This window comes from Conger conger, chromosome 1 (genome assembly GCF_963514075.1).
Source record: "Conger conger chromosome 1, fConCon1.1, whole genome shotgun sequence".
NCBI classification, from domain to species: Eukaryota; Metazoa; Chordata; class Actinopteri; order Anguilliformes; family Congridae; genus Conger; species Conger conger.
Genome location: NC_083760.1, coordinates 87073900 through 87099168, shown reverse-complemented (window position 1 = coordinate 87099168; position 25269 = coordinate 87073900). Strand labels below are relative to the sequence as shown.

The window sequence follows — 25269 nt, the reverse complement described above, 5'->3', positions numbered from 1 at the left end:
GTTGAGTAGGGAAAATGAGATGATTACCAAGAGAGGACATGCAGGTTTTCCCTTGGGATACTGATTTATTAAATTCCATTTGGTATGAAATGTATCTCATCCGATTCTTTGATTTTATCAGATCACATCCATACCAAACACAACCCTTATGTTTTATTATGTTGCAGTTATCATGAAACTTCCCTCCTGATTATCCATTTTACATGCAACTCCTGTTACCATTACATAAGACTTAATGCAATAATACAAGGATCACATGGGCAATGTTTTCAAGGTGTTACCGGGTCTATTTACTATCTTAATAGCAGTTTTTAATCTAGGAGAGCAGTCACCGGTGTAATGACAGCAGTGCCCAAATGAGGGCACTGTGGCATTGTCCGGAGTCTTCCCCCTTGGAAGTGACCAGGTATGGGGTCACAGGGAGGTCACCAATGTTCTGGAGGATTCTTTTCCCATGACCCAACTGGCCTTGGACCACTCATACATCTTAACTCCCCAACAGGTAGTCTAAACAACATTGAAACCCCAGCTCTCAGGCCCCTCACAAATGGCAGCCCTTCCTGACCTTAACCACTATGCTACAGGCCGCCCCATCATATCTATGAATGCTGTAGTTGGGAGTTTTCAGGATAACTGCATTATGCTGTAAATATGTCTTTGTGCCTCTCATGGTAATATACCTTTGGGATAAACCTGATTTGGGTGAATGAAAGGAAAGGAGACATCCCAGACTGTTTGGTTTCTTCTCCTTATCTCCGAAATCCAGGCCTTAGTTCTTGACCCTAAAAGTGAGTCACCCATCTATAATTTACAGCCAGGCCCACCAGGCAGGGGGCTAAAACACATGGCTTCTACAGAGACAACTTTTGCCCAGTTTCCCCTCGGCTCCTGAATGGTTATGCTATCAAAGGTAGACTGTTACAAAAACTAGACCATTACACCAGTCACACTGAACCAATCAGAATAACACCAAACATCACTATATTCTGACCTGGGATTATCATGAAACATCTTTATACCATCTCCAATATTCCTGTTCTGGAATGTGAGAAAGGAAGGTGCCTCTAAGAATCCTTCTCTAGCTCTCCCCCACAGACATGTGTGCCAACGGTGGGGGCTAACAATGTATGCTCCAGGAGGGGGAAGTCAGCAAGCTGACCAGCGCATGAGACCAAATGTTACTTATGACTAGCTTACAAGGGTGATCTGGCCGAATATATATCATATTTCAATCAGAATCTTGATCCATGATCTGAATCACAATTTTTGTACCTCATTTTAAAGTTGTCCTGTATGGTAGCCTGCAGTGGGGCGGCCTGTAGCGTAGTGGTTAAGGTGCATGACTGAGACCCGCAAGGTCAATGGTTCGATTCCCGGTGTAGCCCAACTAAGATCCGCACAGCCGTGGGGCCCTTGAGCAAGGCCCTTAATCCTGCATTACTCCAGGGGATTGTCTAATCAACTGTACGTTGCTCTGGATAAGAGCGTCCGCCAAATGCCAATAATGTAATGTAGCCTACAACCAAACTAGAAATAGCCTATGGATTTTTCTATTTGTACATAATTAAAGACAGTATTACATTAATGATACACTCTCAGAAATAAAGCTACAGTGGAGGTACATTTTTGTTCCTCAAGGATCAAATTTCCAAAAGGTACCCTGAAGGTACAGTACTGTTCTCTTTGGGTACAAATGAGTCTTCCTAGCAAAAAAGGTACAAATTAGTTTAATATTGCTGGTTAGGGGTACACTTTTATGCACCTATAGGGTACCACCCCAGATACCAGCATTTGTAGGCACTATTCCTACCTTTATTTTTGAGAGTGGACCACACTATTTTCACTATTAGGTTGATGAATACCTGAGTGCAACTTTACTGTGAACATTCAGCAAACTTGTAGCTAATAAATAATAAATAATACATACATAACTGCCAAATGGCACAAATATCAAAGAATTAACTATTTCAAGTACTCAGAACTTGAAATGGTGCAGTGGGTAGCACTGCTGGCTCACATCAAGGAGGTCCTGGGTTTGAATCCCCGTCGGCCGGGGTCTCTCTGTGCGGAGTTTGCATGTTCTTCCCGTGTCTGGGTGGGTTTCCTCCGGGTACTCAAGTTCCATCCCACAGTCCAAAGACATGCAGGTTAGGCTGATTGGAGAGTCTAAATTGCCTGTAGGTATGAGTGTATGAGTGTGTGAGTGAATGAAGTACTCAGAACTGAAATACTGAACAAAATGTAACAAATCTGCAAGTGCACACCTGCAAAATTTCACCAGAATTTCAGCTTCTCAGAAGAATAGTGATTAATTGGCTGTGTCCCAGTTATTTCAACAGCCTCAGGTGCAAATATTGCAATAAAGGAAAAAAGGATCTGGCAAGAGTTCAGCGAGTTCCCTCTTCTCGAATCATGTGCGCGTATGCACCGCAACTACAGTGGGCTCCAGAATTATTGTCACCCTTGATAAAAATGAAGACGTAAGACTAAGTAAACAACACAGATAACAGTCTATATTTTATGTTCAAACATATAGAAAAGCTATGTAAATACTTTTATTTCCATACATTTACTCTCATGCCTCAATGTTTTTGAAATGAAATGAAAACCATAGGCGGCAAAATTATTGGTACCCCTGGTTTAATACTTTGTGCAAACACCCCTGGCAAAGAAGACAGCCATCAGTATTTTCCTAAGGTTTGAAAACACATTTGGAGAGATTTGTGAACATTTCTCCACGCAGAACATTTCATAGTCATTGATATCCCTCGGTTTGAACTTATACACTCACCGAGCACTTTTACCTGACTTTTGAATGCGATTACCTAATCAGCCACTTGTGTGTCAGCAGTGCAATGCATACAATCATGCAGACATGAGTCCGGAGCTCATCAACCATCAGAATGGGCCAAAAGAAATGTTATGTAAGTGACTTTGATCATGGAATGATCAATTATAATAATTCATTGAGTCTCTCTGTAGATAATGATTGTGGAAATTGGACAGCTGAAATCTACACTACTGTTGGAAGCAGTTCCCGATTCAAGTGGCCTGTAGCGTAGTGGTTAAGGTAAATGTCTAGGACACCCAAGGTCGGTGGTTCTAATCCCGGTGTAGCCACAAGAAGATCCGCACAGCCGTTGGGACAACTACAGCAGAACAACCCTATAGTGATAACTAAACTTAATGAGAAACAGCACAAACAAATGATACTTAACTAATCCAGGAGAAAATGCTAACAACCCACTGGAGAACACTCCTGCACAGAGTTCATGTCATAAAGGATTGTGATACCCCCCTCCCACCTTCATTCCATTCCTCAGCCATCACCCAATCAGGGAATCCATGGGTAGCCTGGCTGTGGTATTTAAGATGGCCACAGGAACTGTTTGTGCATTAGATTTTGGATCTTTGGAGGATCGTTTTGGTGCTGGTTCCTGGGGTAATACGCTGGTAAGGCATGGCCTCTCTTCCTCTCTTCCTCTCTTCCTCTCTTCCCTCTTCCTCTCTAAGTAGTGAGCCTACATTCAATAAAGAATGCATGATTTCTCCTTTTTCATGAGTTAATCTGTTTTGTTCTGATATAGAGTTTGTTTTGACCTTTGGTCGATTACTATAGACTGACCTATCCAATAATTTGGTGATTTAAATGATAATTGTCATTCTCCATAATTATTCATTTCAATCTAGCACGCAATACCACTTGTGTTCAGTACTTAGAGGGTTGAACATCTTAACAAGGATATTGTTTGTTGGAACCACTTGTATACAACCCATTTTCTTCATTTTTATTAAGGGTGTCAATAATTCTGGAGCCCACTAACTGAACTTCACTATTGAAGTTGTCTTCCCCTACACTCTATAGTGGGAAAAATCAGGACACCAAGCTGTAATATTTCTATCAGAAATATTCTGCTGTTGGATACCTGAGACAGCTCCATTCAGAAAGATAATTCTCAGGTTTCATCAGGGGGCAGCTTTGGACGTAGGTTATTTGGCATGAGATGTGTTTGGTTATATTAATATGTCTCATTTCTTTAAATCCAAAATTGGTGCAATAATGCCTATTGGGTAGTGGCGGTTAAAAAAATAAAAAAGTCTCAAACATGTCCTATTTAGAATCTGAAAGAATTATAATGACATTTTACTTGGTTCAGATAGAGATTGTTTGATTATTGGTTTGGCTTCAATTTGGGCTGTAACATTTTGAAGTGCATGTGCTTTTGGTTCCTGACTTTCTTGTCGCATCACTGGGCCTGAAGGTGTTAACAGACCGGCACAGACATGCAACACATCTGCTTCTGACTTTCAGAGCTCTGCATGGTCATGCACCTGCTTACATAACTAACCTGTTTTTACCCTATAAGACCACTGTGTCCCTCCGTTCTGAAAATGCAGGCAAACTGGTAGTCCCGAGAGTATCAAAAAAGCTGAAGGTTGGTAGTCTTCTTACACATAGCTCCACTACTGTAGAACACCCTATGAGGGAGCCAGACAGTCTCAACATTTAAATCTAGATTAAAAACACGCTTTTACGTTCAGGCATATAATCAGTTATGACGCGGAGGGCTGGCATCATCGGAAGTGTTTCTTTATGGAGATGGGCGCTGGATACGGATAGTGGTTATTAAGAAATCCACACTTGACCATCAGCGGTGCCAGTGGGGTTAGCTACTACCTTAGTCACCGGGTACGTATGAGTGGTCCCTGCATTTGTTCTGTGCATGAGGAAATCTTATTCTATACATTTTAGGGTATGACCTTGCCTGAACGCATGCTTCAGAAAAGGGCACCCAGTTATGCATTTCGTTGATCTGATCTGGGGTGCAGTTGGTGGTGTGGGGAGAAGCGCTTTAAAATAACTTAAATCAAATATCTAAAATTACACTTCAACATATTCCCTTGCCTTGCAACCAAGAAGCAAATAAAAGAACCTGTGAGACCATGACTACCTTCACTCCAGAGGACTTTGGCTTCACCTTGCTGGAGGATGGGACTTCTGTCCAGGACGTCATCGATCAGAAGATCGACACGTTGCGTGCGGAGGTGAGAGAGCTTGAGCTGTCCTGGAAGGCTGCTGGTCAGGCCTTGGAAACGAGTTGTCTGGACTTCAGCTGTTCAGTTCCTCGAGTTAATCCTTGTGTAGTCTTAACATTCGGTATAAACAACCTGTAACAAATTTCAAGTTGAGAAATATCATTTAGGGGGTTTTCTCTGCTGTTAAACATAGTGGCAGGTCATTTGACCCTTGAGACAACACTAGGGTTAAGCATTTGAAACCAGCAGATGCTGGCAGATCTACCCCAACCAGAATTTGAGATCCATGGTTTGGCGTCTTGCCTCGCTGCTGGTGCTTTGATGCCGTTCCACTTCGTGCCTGTCTGTTGTCCTTGACCTCGCGTCCCTAGGAGTCCAAAGAGGCCTTCTTTGTGGCGGACCTGGGGGAGGTGGTGAGGAGGTACCAGTTGTGGGTACGTGAGATACCTCGAGTCACGCCCTTCTACGCCGTTAAGTGCAACGACAGCCCTCCCATTGTCAAGACGCTTGCCGCCCTGGGGGCAGGGTTCGACTGCGCCAGTAAGGTACTAACCCCAAGCTAGAAGAGTGTCAGTGTATGCATGATTGTGTTTTCAGCAATTTGATAGGGCTAATTAGTAAATATGAGAGAAAATGTAGCCGTATTAAATGTTTTCACGCAAAATGATGTCAATTCGAGACCCTGCAGCTCTTGTCACACAATTAAGCTCCATCATAGTTGCCTTCTGCATAAGAGGCCCACTGGAATACCTGATGCACTCGTTTATGTATTCATGTCCATTTCAAAATGAGATTTGAATTCACAACTCCTCGCTACTCCTGATGCAAACGGGGACTACTGCGTTCACCATGGTGCAAAAACTAGAAATAATTTTTGGATTAATTCAATTTAGATGGTGCCAGCTGCCATGTTAATTCCATTTTTTTTTTACCAGCTTATCTGGTCCAAATGATGTCAGCTATGTGGGGAGTTTACACATATTAAACACTGATTTTAAATAATTAAATAAACACTGGTTATTTATTCAGGACATTGTTTACATGATGGCACTGATTTAAATGTGTATATATTTTTGACTCCTATCAGGATACAGATGATAGTGTCTTTGCAGGCTTGCTTCTTATTAGTGTGCTAGTTCATTCATAGAATAGACTCCAGTTCAACAGTTATCCTAATCTGAACCACTCGGGATGCCCTGTGATCCTGTTTTTGCCTTTGCCCCTTTCCGCTTTCAGTGTGAGATGGAGCAAGTGACGTCTATCGGGGTGGACCCCAGCAGGATCATCTTTTCCCACACCATCAAGCCGCCCACCTACCTGAAATACGCCACTTCCCTTGGGATCCAGAAGATGACCTTCGACAACGAGGCAGAGCTTGTTAAGATCGCCCAATGCTGTGAAAATCCCAAGTGAGTGATATTGTTCTCTCTTTTCTGATTTGTACTCCACCCCCTTAAGAACTTTAATGCATGAATATATTCAGGGCTCAACAATAAGGTGTAGCAGATGCCACTTTCCAAGTTGAGCCAGTGCCCATATACTGCAAAAAATGCAGTCTGTCTTAACAAGTGTTCTAGTCATGTATTGAGACTGACAATCCTTTTTTTTTTCTTATCAAGTACAAAAAGTTATGCAATTTACAGCAATCTTCCTCTTTGGCTAATCTTGAATCAGTGGTTGTGGTGCTGCTTGATTATAAGCCAATGAAATTAACTATTTCCCTGTAAGGTCCATGAGCATCAGATCAGGGTGTATTGCCAATTTCCATCATGCACAATTTCTGAATGTATATGTTACAATTTTAAATCTAGACCAAAGAATACAAGAGTTATGGTAAGCAAATGTCCCATGTAAGCATGAGCCAAATGGATGTATGAACATTTATCCCATTCACATGCAGTGTTCTGCATTATTTTTTTTCTAAGCTACGTCTAGACAGTTTTGCAAAGGACATTTGAAGACTGCAAAATGGCACAAGACCACTAAATGATAGTATGGGTCTCATACTTGTGTTTTGCTCACTAAAGTATCCTGACCTGTCACCCTCCTCCTACCTCTCCCTCTCCTTGTGCTCTCCTCAGATAGCAACTTTAAAGAAGATTTAAGAACTAAGTACAATAATCACAACAATAATATATTGTACACCATTATATTCATTGAGATGCTTTGATTGACATTTGTCAAATACCCAGCTGATGTGGTGGAGCACCGAGCCAAGAGAACAGAAGTTGTGGCACTGTCCAAATACCTATGGACTGCACTGTATGAAGGGCTGATGAGTAGAGTGATGGATGAATAATCGATAATACTGTACATATTCGCATGGGTAGATACTTGGGTGTATCGATAGGTATCTGGATGGATAAACATTTGGATGGAAGGATATTTGGGGTGATCAATGGTAAGATGGATAACAGATTTAGATGGAAAATAAATAAAATGTAAAAATGATACTCCGCAGATGCATCGAGTTTCCACATTTGTGCATCTGCTTTGGAAAAACTCACCCTTGACTGGGCCCCTCCCACCCTTTCCTCTTCCTCAGGCTGGTCCTCCGCATTACTGTGGATGACACGCATTCCATGTTCTCCATGAGCACCAAGTTCGGGGCGAAGCTGGAGACATGCCCGGCACTCCTGAAACGTGCGCAGGAGCTGGGCCTGGACGTCATCGGGGTCAGCTTCCACGTGGGCAGCTACTGTATGGATCCTGTGTCCTACACAAAGGCCATCGAAAATGCCAAAGGCATCTTTGACCTGGCGGTGAGCACCTGGCACCATGTGAAAAGCTCAACTCAGCTGGCAGCTACATTTAGAAATGCCATACAATGTTGTAAAAGTAACTATTTTGACACACCCAAATTGGCGAACTCAAATTCCAGGTCGAGAGGGCTGTTCTTATTTTTTCTGATCTTTCAATCATAAGTGACATTTTGCCTCTAGAAAGATATGTGGGTCTTCTCTAATGCATGAGTGCAATGAACCATTCAAGTACTGAAACGCCAGAAACCAGTAGATGTCGTAACTATCGAGGACTGGACTGGAGATTTGTCAGAGCTGATTACATGGTTGTGACACTGAAGCATCTGTGGCTTGATGAGCTGTGGTCTTGTGTGTGTGGTAGGAGTCTGTATTGTGTAAAGGATGTAAAGCGTCATTCATGGATGATTGTTTTGCAGGCAACGATTGGCTACAAAATGACCTTCCTGGACCTTGGTGGAGGATACCCTGGGTTTGACATTCCCGATGTTCTTCACTTTAAACAGGTAATCATTTTTCCACTCTCTCAGAAAGCACACAGCAGGTGTGCAGGGGAGCCTCAGGTCTCTTCTCATAAGAGGCTGATGTGGATGTGAAGGCTGATGGTGCACCTCCACTCACCAACGCTGTAGAAATGAATGTGTAGATTTAGCATGCTCAAATTAGGCTTTGGAAGCCAGTAGAGCTGCTGGTTTCAATTATTTACCACCACACGGAATGGTTTTGTACTTGAATGACAGGTGACAGGAGGCTAATCAGTGACTTTGATCAGACAGTCCGCTAACAATCAGTTCGAGAGAACAAGCATTACTGCTGGCCAGACTTGGACAGTCTGGACTTGCAGAAGAGATACTGAAGAACAGGAGGGTTTTCATTGTGATCCGATCATGACCAATACATCCCCATTTCCAGATGGCCGTTGAAATAAATCTCGCTCTGGACAAGTACTTCCCCGTCAGCTCCGAAGTCCAAATAATCAGCGAGCCCGGCCGCTACTTCCCATCGACAGCCTACACGCTGGCTGTCAATGTCGTCAGTAAGAGGGTGGACATCAAGAAGTTCAGTGATGGTAAGTTTGTGCCAAGTTTGTCACATGCTCTGGAATTAAGCTCTATCAGTCTGGCACAGCTCTGCATACAGAGTCTGAACACACAACATACTTCATGTCACCTGTAAGATGGCACCGGTTTCTTCTCATTCAGCTCTAAACCCCAACTCCCTCCCCCCCCCCCTCTCCCACAGACAACGATGACGGGGCCAAGGAGAAGATCGTTAATTACTTTGTGAATGATGGGATCCACTCTTCATTTAGATTCGTCATTTTCCACGATACCTACGTCCTGCCAAGTGCACAAAAGGTACGAACAAAAGCAAACGCTGTATTCCAACATGCCACCGCTATTATAAATTCGTCAGCCACAATAACTTGTAATGTAACGCTGTATAATCCATGTGTACCATGCGCTCATTCGGTCCTATTTAGCACTTGATCTTATCCATTTCTTCCCAGGCATTCATGACATATATTATCACATATTATTACATAACCCCTTAAGTATCGCCCCGATTCTTGACCCAAGCTTAAAAATGACGGACCCAAAATAAAATGGTTGCTATACTTGAACCATTTTGACTACAGGCATAATCCTGGTCTCGTCTAAAAGGTATCTTTGGGGTTTGCTTGCCCAGTGTCGGAATTACTCCAAATATTATGAAAACAAAGTTACAGAAGCTCAAACATTTCTCCGAGAAGAAATGTTCTGTATTTGAATACAGATTATTATACTCCAAAATGACACTTGATAGTGCAAACCTTCAATGCTTTTAGTAGTGTCCAAACATTCATTTCAGGCTCCATGTTTTCAGAATGCCCTTTTCAGTTACTGTATCCCTGTCTCACTGCAGAAAAGTAAGCCAGGTGAGTGCGTCTACCCCAGCACCATCTTCGGCCAGACCTGTGATGGGCACGACCTCATTGTGGAAGAATACAACCTGCCGGATATACAGGTGGGCCAATGGATGATATTTAACCACATGGGGGCCTACTCCGTCACCACTGCCACCAACTTCAACGGCTTCCCGATGCCTAAAACCAACTTTGTGATGACCCCGATATTATGGTAGGTGCCAGAATATGTTACGTTTTCTTTCGGTTTCCTAATATTTGCCCTGATTTGATAGAACCAATTCTAAGGCCTGGCAAGAAATCATAGATTGTTTCTGGAGATTTGTTCAAGAAGCCGACAGCAAGGCTTCCAGCATACTTCTGAACTCCTCATTTGGGCCTCCGTTCAAGAAGTAGTTTGATAATGACAACATACGTTTCAATAGCGAATGAAAAGAAAGATGTGGAAGAAATGCAAAGTGAACAAAGTCACACAGCAACCCTAGCTGCTGGATGCCATTGTAGGTCCTGGTCTTCAATGACCACCCCCCCTCCCTTTCCTGTCTCCAGGAAACAGCTTCAGGAGATCTCTGCTAAGGCGGGCCAAGATCGTTTGAAGCTGTGCTGTCTCAACGCTGACTTGGATTCCGTCTGCACAGTGATGCCTGGCCCCACCCGCAAGTGGAGAGCTAAAGGGGGGGAGGGGAAGTAGAGAGGGTGAGAGGCAAGAGCGTGTATCTTAATCCTTTCTTGATGGTGTAGGGCGTGGATTTTGATTAATTGGGGAAATACTTACAGATAATGAATAATTCAAAGACAAAGCATATGATCATATAAACTACAAACCTGCATGACTGACATTCAGCCTTTGGCTCCTCTAAGAAGCCATGAGCCTCCATCTCACTGTAGGAGGGCCAGTTTTTTCAAGATCAGTCTAGTCCAATCCTAGAGATCATTGCCTGGGCCTTTAGATCATTTTAGGTCTCTCCAGTGATAGTCGGGAGGACCTCTCTTTCCCTGGATGTGTGACTTCAGGGCTCGGCTGGTTTCCTGAGGGTGTATTCAGTTCCACTTTCATCTACCTATCTGGAGGTGTGTGGGATCCTGTAAATGTCTGTCCTACAAGTCCACATTCTTGATCTTATCCCCCTGTCAGATCTCCACCAGGTCCAAACAGCAACACCAGGGGCCTGTTCCAAAACCAGAGCTTGAGGCAATGTGCTTGAAGAAGGTGTTTTGATCTCTTTCCGGTTGCCAGGAGAAGGGGTCGTTTTGGCAACCAAATTGAGAGAAAATGGGGGGGGGGGGAAATCTGAAACTATTTCTCTTTTTTCAAAGCCCTGAAATCTGTAATCAACTTTTCCTGTAATAAACTCTCTGTAATCATGCAATCAGTGTGCATATGGGACTTTTATTCATTGTGGCATGCATAACTATTCCTGTATTCACATTTCTATAATCTTTTCAGAGCTTAATGAATCTCTCGAAACGTGAAATGTGATTTAGATTTAAATTCCACGATGGTTGGAATGTGGATGATGAAGTCCTGGGAAGTGCATCCTCTTGACCAAGAGGTGGAGCTGTTGATCACACAATATGATATCACACGGTCAGGATACTGTTTTTGCAACCAAAATGTCACTGGATTTCTTTTCTTATTTTGTTCCATTCCAGTGACACATTGGTACTTTTCTCAAATAAATTTACAGTAAGGTGAGCCATCTGTCCACTTGATTCTCCTTGTGTGTGTATGAATGTAAGTGTGGCAAGATTAGGCTGAGATATCGAGTTGAAAGAACACAAGCTTTACGTTTAATGTAAGGAAATTTTAAAATTGTCAAGTACAACAGAGTCCAGGATTTCACCCAGTGCTTTATTACGAGAGGTGGTCCACCTCCATTAAATTACCCAGTGCATGTAGAAATCAGCAATGGCTTGCAATTCACAATAAAAAAATAAAAAAAGACTGACCCAACCTAAACATTTAATATTGTCACCAATCGCTAGCCTAATCATTGCATGATTAGCAGCATGATCTAACAACAGTGCCTGTGGTTACTGCAGCATACTATCACACATGCCATTACAATCTTGAGGAAGGAACAAGATCAAGATTAAATAATACCCACCTAAATACTGCACGTTCCACTGAAGTCTCATTGTGAATAGTTCATATTGAAGAAGTGGTTAAGGTACATGATCTCATCCGATTCCTTGATTTTACCGGATCGCATCCATACCAAACAGATTACCCTTATGATTTATTATGTTGCAGTTATCATGAAACTTCCCTCCTGATTATCCATTTTACATGCAATTCCTGTTACTATTACATAAGACTTTATGCAATAATACAAGGATCACATGGGCAATGTTTTCTAGGTTTTACCGGGCCTATTTATGATCTCAACAGCAGTTTTGAATATTTAATCTAGGAGAGCAGTGCCCAAATGAGGGCACTGTGGCATTATCCAGAGTCTTCCCCCTTGGAATTGACCAGGGGGCTCATTTATAAACGTTGCGTAGGCACAAAAGAATGCGTACGCCACTTTCTAAGCAAACTTTGGCATTTATAAAAACGAACTTGACGGGAAAATGTGCGGTCCTCCACGGAAACTCTGACCCCTGCGTACGCACATTAACTGGAGAGATGAGAAACTGCGACTCCGATGGCAATGGGATGAAATGCGAGAAATGGTGTGAAATTGATACTGTTGTGTCCTGTGCCTTTAATGCTCGTGACGTAAGACCAGGAAAACGGGAAGTGAAACAGGATGTAAAAAGGTATAAAGATTTGCCGGGAGTTGTGGCTGGGTATGGCTGCTCTAAGGACGTGCTTCGTCCCTGTTATACTTATACATAGGGCTGATTGTGGGATGAGGTGTGTTATGTAAGGAGCGGATCAGATGTCGGATGGTCGGGGGGGAAAAGGTTGCAAGATATATCTATGAATGTAGTTTGGGAGTTTTCATGATAACTGCATTATGCTGTAAATATGTTTTGTGCCTCTCATGGTGATATACCTTTTGGATAAACCTGATTTGGGTGAATTAAAGGAAAGGAGACAAAACCGAAGATTGCTTGGTTTCTTCTCCTTATCTCCAAAATCTAGGCCTCAGTTCTTGACCCTAAAAACGGGTCACCCATCTGGAATTTACAGCCAAACTCCCACCAGTGAGACCTTGGTCAGGGAGCTAAAACAAATTACTTCTACAGAGACAGCTTTTCACGCTGAACCAATCAGAATAACACCAAACATTACGATATTCTAACCTGGGATTATCATGAAACATCTTGATGCCATCTCCAGTATTCCTGTGCTCTAAACTTGTAAGGACTGTGAGAGAAGGGGGCTCCCCAGGGGGCCCAGGAAGGCTCCTCCAGGAACCCTTCTCTAGCCCTCCCCCACAGGCATGGGTGCCAAAAGGTGGGGGCTAACAATGTATGCTCCGGGAGGGGAAGTCAGCAAGCTGACCAGTGCATGAGACCAAATGTTAATGATTTCCGGCTTACAATAACACGGTGTTCTAGCTTTAAGCTCTGAGCCATTCAATTAGCTTCACACAGAAATGTAATTATCATTCTGACCATCTTCGCCATTAAGTTTGTATTACGGCTACCAATAGTAAATACACTCACCAAGCACTTTATTTGGAACATTTTTACTTTATTACACCTACTTATTCACAGATCACATTTTTCCCCAGTCTGATGGTTGATGTGAGCATTACTCAAAGCTTATGACCTGTATCAAAATGATTGTATGCATTGTATGGGGTGACATGGCTCAGGCGGTAAGAGCAGTCGTCTGGAAGTCGGAGGGTTGCTAGTTCGATCCCCCGCCCAGGCTGTGTCGAAGTGTCCCTGAGCAAACCACCTAACCCCCAAATGTTCCTGATGAGCTGGTTGGTGCCTTGCATGGCAGCCCATTGCTGTTGGTGTGTCGGTGTGTCGGTGTGTGAGTGTGAGTGTGAGTGTGTGTATGAACGGGTGAATGAGAAGCATCAATTGTACAGCGCCTTTTTTGTACAGCGCATCAATTGTACAGCGCAACCATTTACCATAGCACTGCTGCCACCCAATTGGCTGATTAGATAATCGTATGAATAAGTAGGTGTAACAAAGTCCCAGAGGGGTTTTCCGTTTTTATTTTATAGTATTTAATTTATTTAGCGATTCAAACAATTGTAATGTTTTTTTTTTTTTTGGAATGGAAAGACATTGGAAGAGCACGAGGAGAGTTGAATCGACTAAAGGAGGCAGAGTTGAAAATCTCCCTTGACGAACGTCAGCTTTCACCAACCAAAAGCTGAAGTATGATGGGCACAGTGTCAGCTGAAGCTGTCGCCCCTGATCCCGCCATGGAGCCTGCTGTCTCTATGTGGCTTCGCCCCCCTGCGATAATTTTTAGGGTTCCTGTGGACATTACTGCAGATTCATCACCAATTTACACTTCAATTGTTCACCCCCTGACAGAGCTGGCCGAGGGTTGTGCCCCCACCCAACGTCAAAAGAAGTTGAGCAGTCGAGGAAAAGCCAAAACCTACCTGAAGGAGTCAGAGCCCTTCGGCGAGAGGTGGGAGGCATCCTGTACTGACTCATTCCGACTGGATCATACACGGCCTTACCCGCGCTCCAGTATTGCCATTTGTGGATCCCAGCAAGCTACACACACCAAGCACTTTATTAGGAACATTTTTTACTTTTTACACCTACTTATTGCCGTGATTATCTAATCAGCAAATTGAGTGGCAGCAGTGCAATACATACAGTCATGTAGGTACGGGTCAGGAGCTTCAGTTAACATTCACATCAACCATCAGAATGGGGAAATGTCCTTCATGTTGGGTAGATGTCCTTAATGTTGATGCAAGCTTGACAGGACTCAGTGCTGTCCTCTACCAGGAATATCCTGAAGAGTTGAGGCCAGTGGCATTTTCCAGCAGGAAGTTGAGTTTGTCAAAACTACGGAATCCATCAGCTAGAGTTTCTGTCACTCAAGGGGGCTGTCGTGGACAAATTCCATGATTACCATATACGGCACCCAATTTACTGTACGTACGGATAATAATTTCTTCACATGTGTGCTTACCACAGCCGAGCTCAATATGATTTCCAAGTCCAGTATCGGCCTGGAAAGAACAATATTGATGCTAATCTACTGTTCAGAAAAGTGTCGGGGGAAGAGAAGGAAAAAGAAACACACACAAACAAACAAAGGGAAGCAAGTGAAGGTGCCAAGGCTGTGTTTCAAAAAAAGAAAAAGAAAATAAAAGCACAACTTGCTACAAATGTTGTAACTGTATTTATTTTTGAGGAAAAGGTACCAACAGTCGATGGGCAAACATGAAGTTGGGAAAAGGAATGAGAATAGTGAGATGTGTGTTGAATGGATCATGATCAAATGCTTTGTTTTTGATTTCGTCATAAGTATTGCTCCAATTCATAAAAAAAGAAAATTCACACCCTACACCATCGAGGAAAGGATCAACATGCACACTCTTGCCTCTCACCCTCCCTAAACTAATCATTTCCCCTCCTTCCCTGTAAGGTTGTGCTTGCGGGCGAGGCCAGGTTTCACAAGGCAGCAGGCATCCGGCTCATCATGGGGACTGGGCTGTTGAAGAAGGACTTGGTTCCCCTTAGCAGCAGCAATCTGCAGAAGGCGTTGCCTGGAGACAGGAAAGGAGGAGTGGGCGGGGGTCGGGGGTCAATGGAGATTAGTATCTACAATGGCATCCAGCAGCTAGTAGGTTGAGCCAGAGGGTCTACCAATCAAGAACTAACCAAGCCCACACCTGCTGGCCATGTGCAGTGTGCTGGACATGGAGCAGGGATTTCACCTGAATGCCAAGATAACCTTTCATAACCTTTTTTCATTCACTGTTGAAATCCATGTTGTCATTATCAAACCACATTATCAAACCACTTTTTGAATGGAGGCCCAAATGAGGAGTTCAGAAGTATGCTGGAAGCCTTGCTGTCAGCTTCTTGAATGAATTGATCTGATCTCCAGAAACAATCTATGATTTCTTGCAGGAACTTTAAGCAGGCTAGAGAGGAATAGCTTCATTCGGTGATTCATTTTAATAACTTTTTTATGTTGCTTAGCCAAAGTCTAATTTATATACTGTGTTGTGAAGCATTGACAAGTTTTCTACTCTGTCAACTAAATACACTGACAGTGGACACACAGATGTTCAGAACAAAATACAGATTTGAAAAAAACACACCACACCATCATTGACCAAGAGACCGAAATCAGCCGCACAGCAAAAGCTGGCACCCTTGCATTCCAGCATGTTTTTGTCAATTTTCATCCACCTTCCCTGTAAAATAAATGTTTGGCAGGTTCTGTGTTTTCATTGTCAGTTTTTGTCTAAGTTGTTCGTGTTTCTGTGTATTCATTCCCTCTTTACTTACCGTAGTCTGTTTCCAGGTTGTTCCATTCATTCATTCATTTAATCTGTGTCTTGTTTCATGTCTCCGCCTTCCCAGTCCTTATATGTACTTCCTTCCTATCTGCCGTCATCGATTCCACGTGTCTCGTTCTGATCCGAGTTTAGTTGCGTGTATTTAAACCCATTTGTTTCTGTCTTTCGTAGCCAGATTGTTATGTGTCATGACCATACTCACCAGTGTTTATTTCTGTGCAGATTTCTGTTCTGATTCATCCTTCTGCATTGAGTTGATCCATAGTTTTTCGATCGTGTTTGGTTTATCGGTTTTTGTTTCTGGATTCTGTTTTTATTTGGACTGCCCGTGTGTTATCATCCCTTTGCCTGTGACATTGACGACATCTTGGATTACCCCCGCTATATCTGTTTGCCGTTGTACCGACCCCCTTGTTTGAATCTCGTTTACGAACCGCTTGATCTCTGTTGCTACGGCTTGCTGGTTAATAAACCCTGCCTGTCTACTCTGCTGCAAGGTTAATAAAGACTTTAAACTTACTCCTGTGGTCATGCTGCTGGGTCTATTGTTCTGGTCCCTGACAATGTTACAAATAAGGGAGAATTTCAGGTAAAGGACAGAAAACATAAGATACTCAGGCATATACCATGCTTTCCGGGTCATCACAAATTGGGTTTCAGGCTTTGGGAAGCCGTTGAATTCGGTCATGGTGGTGACAGTGTAGGCTCCCATGTGGTTGAACAACATCCATTCACCCTCCTGTGCCTCTGGCAGGCTGTAATCTTCCACAATCTGGTCGTGCCCATCACAGGTCTGTCCGTAGATGGTGCTGGGGTAGAAGCGCTCACCTGGCTTGCTTCTCTGCAGTGAGACAGGGATACATGAACTGAAGAGGACTCAAACACAACCTGGAACTGCAACAGTACATAGTTACTTATGCAGACACACTCACAAATGATCTGGCACTGCAGATTGGCAGGGTTGCCAGGACTATAAAAGCAGCAAAACCAATGACAAACTTTGTGCTCGTACCTTGTGTGTACTTGGCAGGACATAGGCATAGGGGAAAATGACGCTTCCGAATGAAGTGTGGATGCCATCATTCACATAGTAACTAATAGTCTTACTGTTGGCCCCGTCTTCTTTGCCTATGGGAGTGAGAGGAGAGTTGGAGTTGAGAGCTGCATGAGAAGAAACAGGTGCCATCTTACAGGTGACCTTGCTCCACTTCATTACATTACATTACATTACATTACATTAATGGCATTCTTATCCAGAGCGACTTACAGTCGATAAGACTGAGCAGGAGACAATCCTCCCCTGGAGCAATGGAGGGTTAAGGGCCTTGTTCAAGGGCCCAACAGCTGTGCGGATCTTATTGTGGGTACACCGGGGATCGAACCACTGACCTTGCGGGTCCCAGGCATGTACCTTAACTACTGCATCTACCTTAACCACTACGCTACTACGCTACAGGCCGCCCAACTTCAGATCTCATGAAGTATGTTGTGTGTTCAGACTATGTGGAAACAGAACTGTGCCAGACTGGGGATAAGGCTTAATTACGGAGCAAACTCACCATCATAGGCCGACTTCTCCATGTCCACCCTCTTACCGATGATATTGACAGCCAGCGTGTAGGCTGATGATGGGAAGAAGCGACCCGGCTCGCTGATTATTTGGACTCCGGTGCTGACGGGGAAGTACTTGTCCAGTGTTTTGTTTATGTCAACCGCCATCTGGGAATGGGGATATCAGGGTCAGATCCAACAAAGGAACACTCTGAGTAACTCTTGTAAAAGTGGTGATTGTCTAAGTCTGGCCCTGAACGGCAGCAGTAATGTTTGTTCTCACTTCTACCTGATTGTTAAATGACTGTCTGATCAAAGTCACTGATTGGCCAGAGACTCCACTCACCTGGCATTCAAGTTCAAAACCATTCCCTGTGTGGTGGTGAATAATAGAAACCAGCAGCAGTAGCAGAGTTTCAGAAAAATTACCTCCTTAAATAGAGAAATATTGGGAAGGCTAAACCCAGGGTATCCTCCACCAAGGTCCAGAAGGGTCATTTTGTAGCCAATCTTTGCCTGAAAAACAAGCAGCCATGAATGATTCTTTACATCCTTTACACAATACAGACTCAAACCACACACACAAGACCACAGCTCATCAAGCCACAGATGCTTCAGTGTCATAACCATGTAACCAGCTGTGACAAATCTCCAGTCCAGTCCTCGATAGTTACAACATCTACTGGTTTCTGGTGTGTCTCAGTACTTCAGTAATTTTAGTTGTGTACAGTATTAGCTAAAGACCCACACAAGGGCGTGGCTGCAAAATGTAACTTGATCGAAAGATCAGAAATGATGAGAACAGCCGCCCTTCTAGGCCTGGAATTTGAGATCGCTGATCTGATGGGTTTATTGTCAAAATGGTTACATTTACAGCATTGTATGGCATTTCCAACTGTAGCTGCCAACCGAGTGGAGCTTTTCACACGGTGCCAGGTGCTCACCGCCATGTCGAAGACGTCACGGGCATTTGTGATGGCCTTCGTGTAGGCCACTGGGGTCATGCAGTAGCTGCCCACGTGGAAGCTGACCCCGATGACGTCCAGCCCCAGCTTCTTTGCTTGCTTCAGGAGCTCCGGGCATCTCTCCAGCTTCGCCCCAAACTTTTTGCTCATTGTCAACATGGAACCCGAGTCATCCACGGCAATGCGGAGGAGCAGCCTGAGGAAGAGGAAAGGGTGGGAGGTCAAGGGTGAGTTTTTCCAAAGCAGATGCACAAATGTGGAAACTCAAAGTGTCTGCAGAGTATCGTTTTTACATTTGAAGCATCCATCTGTCCAAATATCTGACCAAATTTTTATCATCCATCTATTCACCACCCCAAATATCCATTCCATCCAAATGTCTGTATATCCAAATATTTATAATATCTATTACTCATCCATCTAAATATGCATCCATCAGTCTACCCATCCAAGCATCAGCCCGTCACACAGTGCAGTCTGTGAGTACTTTGAAAGTGGCACGGCTTCTGTTCTTTTGGCTCTGCGCTCCACCACATTGAATTTTAAATGAAACGAGGAAAATTGTGTTGAAGTGCAGATGGTCACCTTTAATTTGAGGGTGTTACCATCCACATCGGGTGATCCGTGTAGGAACCACATCCATTTTTATACAGTGTCCCTCCAATTTTAGGGGACCAACAGTAATTAGACAGTGTGGGGGAAATTCCAAGGAGGGAGGTCTTGCAAGCAACCTTTCCCGTTTAAAAGAACCCAGTTCTTTCACAGCAAGGAGAGTTTCAATAATACAAACTTTATTAACCCTATAACAAAGCATGGAGAATGCCTCACACCAATGTGAGAAAACACTCTAGATTTTAGCAGACAGGGTGTCTATTCTTATACCATTACACATCCTAAGTTGTCGCATGCATACATTACGGTGAAAGCCAATCATCTTCATGCAGTGTTTCAGTATTTTTCCATCACGCGTTGTACTCCTGGGCCCACATCTGCTCCTTAAGTCATATAACATTTGTTTTGCAATTAACACACTGCTAAAGGTTACATTTATCATCTGTGGTTCCTCCTAGGCTGGTTAAGGAGGAACCGACCTTGGATGCGCTTCCTCCTCATTCTTTTCTATCATAACAAGCACCTGAGCGCACCCAACGATGGGAGGGTGTTCTGTCTTATCTCCTGAAGCCGCGGTCGAGCACTCATCCCTCCCTTACATTTTTGCTGGTTATCTGGGTGGAGTGCCAAGCAGAAAAGAGCAAAAATATATAGAAACCACTCACTTGGCATTTTCACAGCATTGGGCGATCTTAACAAGCTCGGCCTCGTTGTCAAAGGTCATCTTCTGGATCCCATGGGCAGTGGCGTATTTGAGGTTGGAGGGCTGCTTGATGGTGTTGGAATAGATGATCCTGCTGGGGTCCACCCCGAGAGACATCATGAGATGCATCTCATACTAAAAGCGGAGAGGGACAAAGGAAAAAACTGGCTCACAGGGCATCCCGAGTGGTTCAGATTAGGACAACAAATGTTGAACTGGAGTCCATTCCATGAATGAACTAGCACACTACTAATAAGCAAGCATGAGAACACACTCAGCCCACAATATCATTTGTATCCTGATACAGGGGTCAAAAAATATGTATTGAAAGAAAAAAGAAAAACACCCATTGCCTAAACTCGGAATAATATATACATTTAAATCACTGCCATGTATAGCGTATCATGTAAACCAGGGCCGCCAAAACCTGTTCCTGGAGATCTACCGTCCTGTAGGTTTTCACTTCAACCCTAATTTGGCACACCTGATTCAACTAATACCTACTAAGTAGCTCAATGAGATCTGAAGCTGTTGAATGAGGTGTGGCTTTGTTAGGGTTGAAGTGAAAACGACAGGACGGTAGATCTCCAGGAACAGGTTTGGGCCGCCCTGATGTAAACAATGTCCTGAATAAGCAACCTGGAGCAAATATCAGTGTTTAATATGTGTAGCCGACATTTTGTTACATATTTACTAATTAGCCAGATAAAGCCCAGGTAATTGCTGAGAACACAATCATGCATACACTGACACACGTCTGGCTTGGGGTTAGTACCTTGCTGGCGCAGTCGAACCCTGTCCCCAGAGCGGCGAGCGTCCTGACAATGGGGCGGCTTGCGTTGCACTTGACAGCGTAGAAGGGCGTGACTCGAGGTATCTCACGTACCCACAACAGGTACCTCCTCATTACCTCCCCCAGGTCCGCCACGTAGAAGGCATCCTTGGCATCCTAGGGAACGGCGAAAGGGGACGTTGAGGACACCGAGCTCGAAACACAACAGACAGGCATCAACGCAGCGGCAGCAAGGCCGGACGCCAAACCATGGATCTCGAATTCTGGTGGAGAGAGATCTGCCCTTTCTGCAGTTTCAAATGCTTAACACTTGTGTTGTGTTAAGGGTCATACCTGCCAGTATGTTTAACAGCAGAGAAAACCCCCTAAATGATCTTTTCTCAACCTGAAATTTAATGAAAGTTGGTGATGAGTGACAGGTTGTTGTTTTTTTTGTTTTTTTTGGGGGGGGGGGGGGGGGGTAATTCAATTCAATTAAGCTGCTCTATTTTAAGGGTTTAGTGAAGGCTGTATACAACTTGTTTCCAAGACCTGACCAGCAGCCTTCCGGGACAGCTCAAACTCTCACCGACGCAGACAACGCCTTGATCCTCTGATCGATTAAGTCCTGGACAGAAGTCCCATCCTTCAGGAAGGTGAAGCCAAAGTCCTCTGGAGTGAAAGTGCTCATGGTTGCCAGTTTTTTTATTTGTTTCTTTTGAAGATGTTTCTATCTGTAAGGACAAGGGGAAAAGAAAACACCTCTGCTTATATGTTAACCCTTGTCAAAAATGACCCACCACTATGTTTAACAGCAGAGGAAAACCCCTTAAATGATCTTTTTTCAACTTGAAATTTGATGACAAGGTTTGTGATGAGTGACAGGTTGTTTCTTTCATGCAAAATAGATTTGCGGTTTAAAATTCAATTAAGCTGCTTTATTTGAAGGCATTTTCAGAATTATTTTTGTACGTTTGTATGTGTGTGTGCGTGCGAGGACATAACTATTTAAATGTTTTTAATCTCAGCAAATCTTTCCATTTTCACCACTGATCTCATTATTATTTTAAGTCTGCCTGGGCAGGGGCAGTGCTCTTGCGGACTAATAAAGATGGGTAGTTTCTCCACTAAAAACTTGAATTATTTGGTTGAGAAAAACAGATCACTAGGTGCTCAAAGAAAAGGCTGAAGAGCTCAGGAGAAATATGAGGTAATGAGCAGAAAAATACAGAGATGGTGCCAAGAGCGTAGTAAAAGAACTGGGAAAGTCGAACCATGTGGCAAGCCAAGACAAGCCACGCCCTGATGAAGGTTTTTGTTGCCAAACGCATTGGCGTCAGATGTTTTAATGAACCCTTATGGATATACCAGGTCTATAAGGTAATTTAACTCCTCCACGACGTTTAAGTGCCTCGAACCTGACTTAAGTAAACCCAGTTCTACATTTTTTTCTGAATTATTTGGTTTGTGAAAAGGATCACATCATCTTGGCTCAAAGGTAAAAAGAAATTCCAGGAGCTGTGATTTTATATATTCAGGTTTATAAAGTGATGATCTCTTGTGACAACAATTGCTATGTCTTGTGCTTATAATATTCTAAGAATATAATTAAATATTTTCAGTCATTTGTCACTGACAACTAACCCATTTGTACAAACAATGCTGTGAAACCATTTTGCCTCTATTATTTCAAGTATTGTTTTTCAATCCTCCTTTCCTCAACTACCCCCACACGTCTGTGTTCGACAAAGCGCAAGGAAATGCAATGCGTCGTGATTTAATGGCATGATAAATGCGCATCATTCAGTAAAAGCAATGACAATAATGATCACAAGTCTCAGTAGTGATGTGTATTTAATTACTGAAATTAATTACTGAGTCACTGAATCTTCCATATGCATGCATTCTTCATGGCATGCAATGGCATGCTATTTCTGATTCTAATGTGGCTTAAGATGGTGCAAAATTCTTCTAAACATGATGCAACCCATTTTAAAAATCAATGTTGACTCATAGGTTTCCCAAATACAATATTTGAAATTATTCTGAAGTGATGTCACTGGGCAAAAATAACTGTGGTGAAACCCTTTTTTTTTGGCCATTGATGGCTTTCCATAACCTGTGTTCTTGCCTTTAAGCAGAAGCTTATGCTGTTAATCAATTGAAATAAAGCATGAAAAATCACTCACCTTATAAACACCATTCACAATGCCCTGACCAGCCGAGCTTGTAACTGTAACTATGGTACTGTTCCCGGCTGGGAGTGGCATTGAGGTAGTAGGCTACCTGTATTTATAGGCAGGGAATCGTTCTATACAAATTGCAGTGTCAGTGATATCTTGATATGGTTGGTATACACAAAAACAAGTGACCTCCTTTCCTTCACTTGTCTCCTCCTCTTTGGAACTATTCTGTCACTGTTTAAGAAGAAGAAAAGTACTGAGGTGTGTTGCATGCAATAGAAAGGCTACTTGTTGGCAAACATGCATTGTATAATACTTTGAGCTACGAACATTGAGTAGACAGTTTTATAATTTCCCTTTGTAATATAAGTATTCTGTTGTACAATTGTATCTATGAAATGAATGAATGAATGTGGTTTTCATTTCCAGTCAGCTCACATATTTCGATAGTTGGTGTGTTAGAGTTAGAGATGTTTTCTCCACGGGTAATGTCAGGTCTCAGCAAAAAATATTTTGCCGAATGATTTTTTTAAGAACCGTCAAAATGACAATTGTGTTTTTAACTCCTTAAGTATCACCCCTTTTCTTGAAAATGACATACCCAAAATTAAATGACTACTGTTCTTGAACTGTTCTTGTCTTCTGAAAGGTAACCCTTTGGGGTTTGTTTTCCACGAGTCAGAATTACTCTTGTAAATTTTTAAGTATTACTAAATCAAAGTTAAATCTCATACACATTGGAAGTGGAAGATGTTTTTCTTTTTATGATTTTCCATTTTTGAGTGGATCCAGATTATTGTGGCAGTGCCTGGCACGCTCGGAGCCATAGCCAAAACACTTTCCCCTTTAAAATTTGATGACAATGTCGCCAAAAATGAGCATTCTGTATTTTTTTCCATGTAGGAGACATGGAAACTAAATTATATTATGGGTCTTATGAAGTATATAAATATAAAATACTGTATTTTGCTCATTACATTATACAACACCTTTAATTCTGAAAAAAATAACTTCTGCCCCACCTGTCACCCTCCCCCTACCTCTCCCTCCCAGGTCGAGAAGATTGTACAAAATCAGTACAATAATCACAATGATAACATCTTGTATACTAATATATTCATTGAGGTCCTTTGTCACAAATTTGTTGTAAAATGTTTTGGCTTTAAAATCTCAAGAACAGTTTTTGCCGAAGTGTACCACTCTCAGTGTACGTATTGACAATGCTAAAATACTTCTCAACCGTTACTTCAACACCGTACTGCTAGCTGGTTGTAGGTTCAGCTGAAGGTGTCCTGTATTTTTTCCTGACGGATGGGGATCACACATTTACTGGACAACAGGATTACCCATACTGGTCTTTGTACGTGGGCTCTTCTTGCTCCAGAGAGCCAATACAAAACGTAGGTAATAGCATTTATATGTACAAGTACTTTTGTAGAAGTATGCAACATAAAAACAACAACAATGATAATTCCTCCAGAGAACTTCTAAGTAAACAATGGACATTCTATGAACGTTTCTCCAAGTTTTCCAGATTTTCTGAATTACATTATAATGAATTTGGTCAGCTGGACACTTGCCATTGAAAGAACACTGACATTACCTTATTTTGTGTAGTATATGGATTTCCAAAATGTGAGATCCCCCCACATTTGTTTTGCCACCCACATGTTACAAAATAAGGAACTGTTGTCGCTAAAGCAATGGCATCTTAAAATAGGTCATATGGATAGAATTGTGAGTTTTAACGCTTCCAAACTGTATCTCCTGTTACCACAATGATTGAATATTGCGCCGTTAAACATGGAATGGAACGAAGCCCTGGGCTTGTGAGACTTTGGCGACATTGGCTCAGGCGGTAAGAGTGGTCGTCTGACAGTGGGTTGGTTGCCGGTTCGATCCCCCGCCCTGGGTGTGTTGAAATGTTCCTGAGCAAGACACCTCACCCCTAAATGGTCCTGATGAGCTGTTGGTGCCTTGCATGGCTTCCCCTTCATAATGATTAATTATCGCTCAAAGCTAGGGAGGGAATGTGGTCAATTAAGGTGCTGTCCACCAGTTGGCAGCACCGGCCCTATAGACAGGTGTGGCCACAGCTGTGATTGATTGTAATCACTGTAGTTGTGGCCAATTACCTCGTTACTTTTTCAGTGGAGAGAGGTTTTGGGTTTAGAGAATTGGAGTGGTATGGACTGCTGCCTTTTGGGAAAGTGTTTGAAAGAGTTCTTCTGTTTGGGTTGCCAGTTTTTGCCTCATTTCGTTTTATTAACTCTTGTTCCATTTTTGACAAATAAGAGGCTTTAAGCCTACCCTCCCCTTTGAGTTCTTCTGTCTGTTCACCACATGAGCAGTGGCCACCCCCAGCCCT

The 25269-nt window shown here is 42.9% G+C and overlaps 2 protein-coding genes across 5 annotated transcripts; one reads left to right on the top strand and one right to left on the bottom strand.

Annotated features, from left to right (window-relative positions):
* The first annotated feature begins 4923 nt into the window (after positions 1 to 4923).
* On the top strand, positions 4924 to 10876 carry LOC133129333 (ornithine decarboxylase 1-like). The gene is made up of 10 exons (XM_061243343.1): positions 4924 to 5046; positions 5409 to 5582; positions 6274 to 6446; positions 7583 to 7799; positions 8216 to 8302; positions 8709 to 8865; positions 9039 to 9154; positions 9702 to 9916; positions 10252 to 10398; positions 10838 to 10876. The coding sequence occupies exons 1-9, from the start codon at positions 4945 to 4947 to the stop codon at positions 10391 to 10393; spliced, it is 1383 nt and encodes a 460-aa protein (XP_061099327.1). The 5' UTR covers positions 4924 to 4944; the 3' UTR covers positions 10394 to 10398; positions 10838 to 10876.
* Positions 10877 to 15015: 4139 nt separating this feature from the next.
* On the bottom strand, positions 15016 to 22974 carry LOC133129319 (ornithine decarboxylase 1-like). Of its 4 annotated transcripts, none has more exons than XM_061243314.1 (10): positions 22908 to 22974; positions 21308 to 21452; positions 20722 to 20895; positions 19909 to 20081; positions 18611 to 18827; positions 18096 to 18182; positions 17675 to 17834; positions 17128 to 17243; positions 16742 to 16956; positions 15017 to 15353 (listed from the first exon to the last, which is right to left on the bottom strand). In XM_061243314.1, exons 2-10 carry the CDS (start codon positions 21407 to 21409, stop codon positions 15209 to 15211), a joined length of 1389 nt encoding a protein of 462 aa, XP_061099298.1. In that variant the 5' UTR covers positions 21410 to 21452; positions 22908 to 22974; the 3' UTR covers positions 15017 to 15208. The 4 variants fall into 4 exon arrangements, 2 of the variants coding, with proteins under 2 accessions (XP_061099315.1, XP_061099298.1); XR_009708807.1 differs by having other exon boundaries at positions 15222 to 15353; positions 16742 to 16943; XR_009708808.1 differs by lacking the exon at positions 15017 to 15353 and adding an exon at positions 16397 to 16463 and having other exon boundaries at positions 16742 to 16943.
* Between the last annotated feature and the right edge of the window lie 2295 nt (positions 22975 to 25269).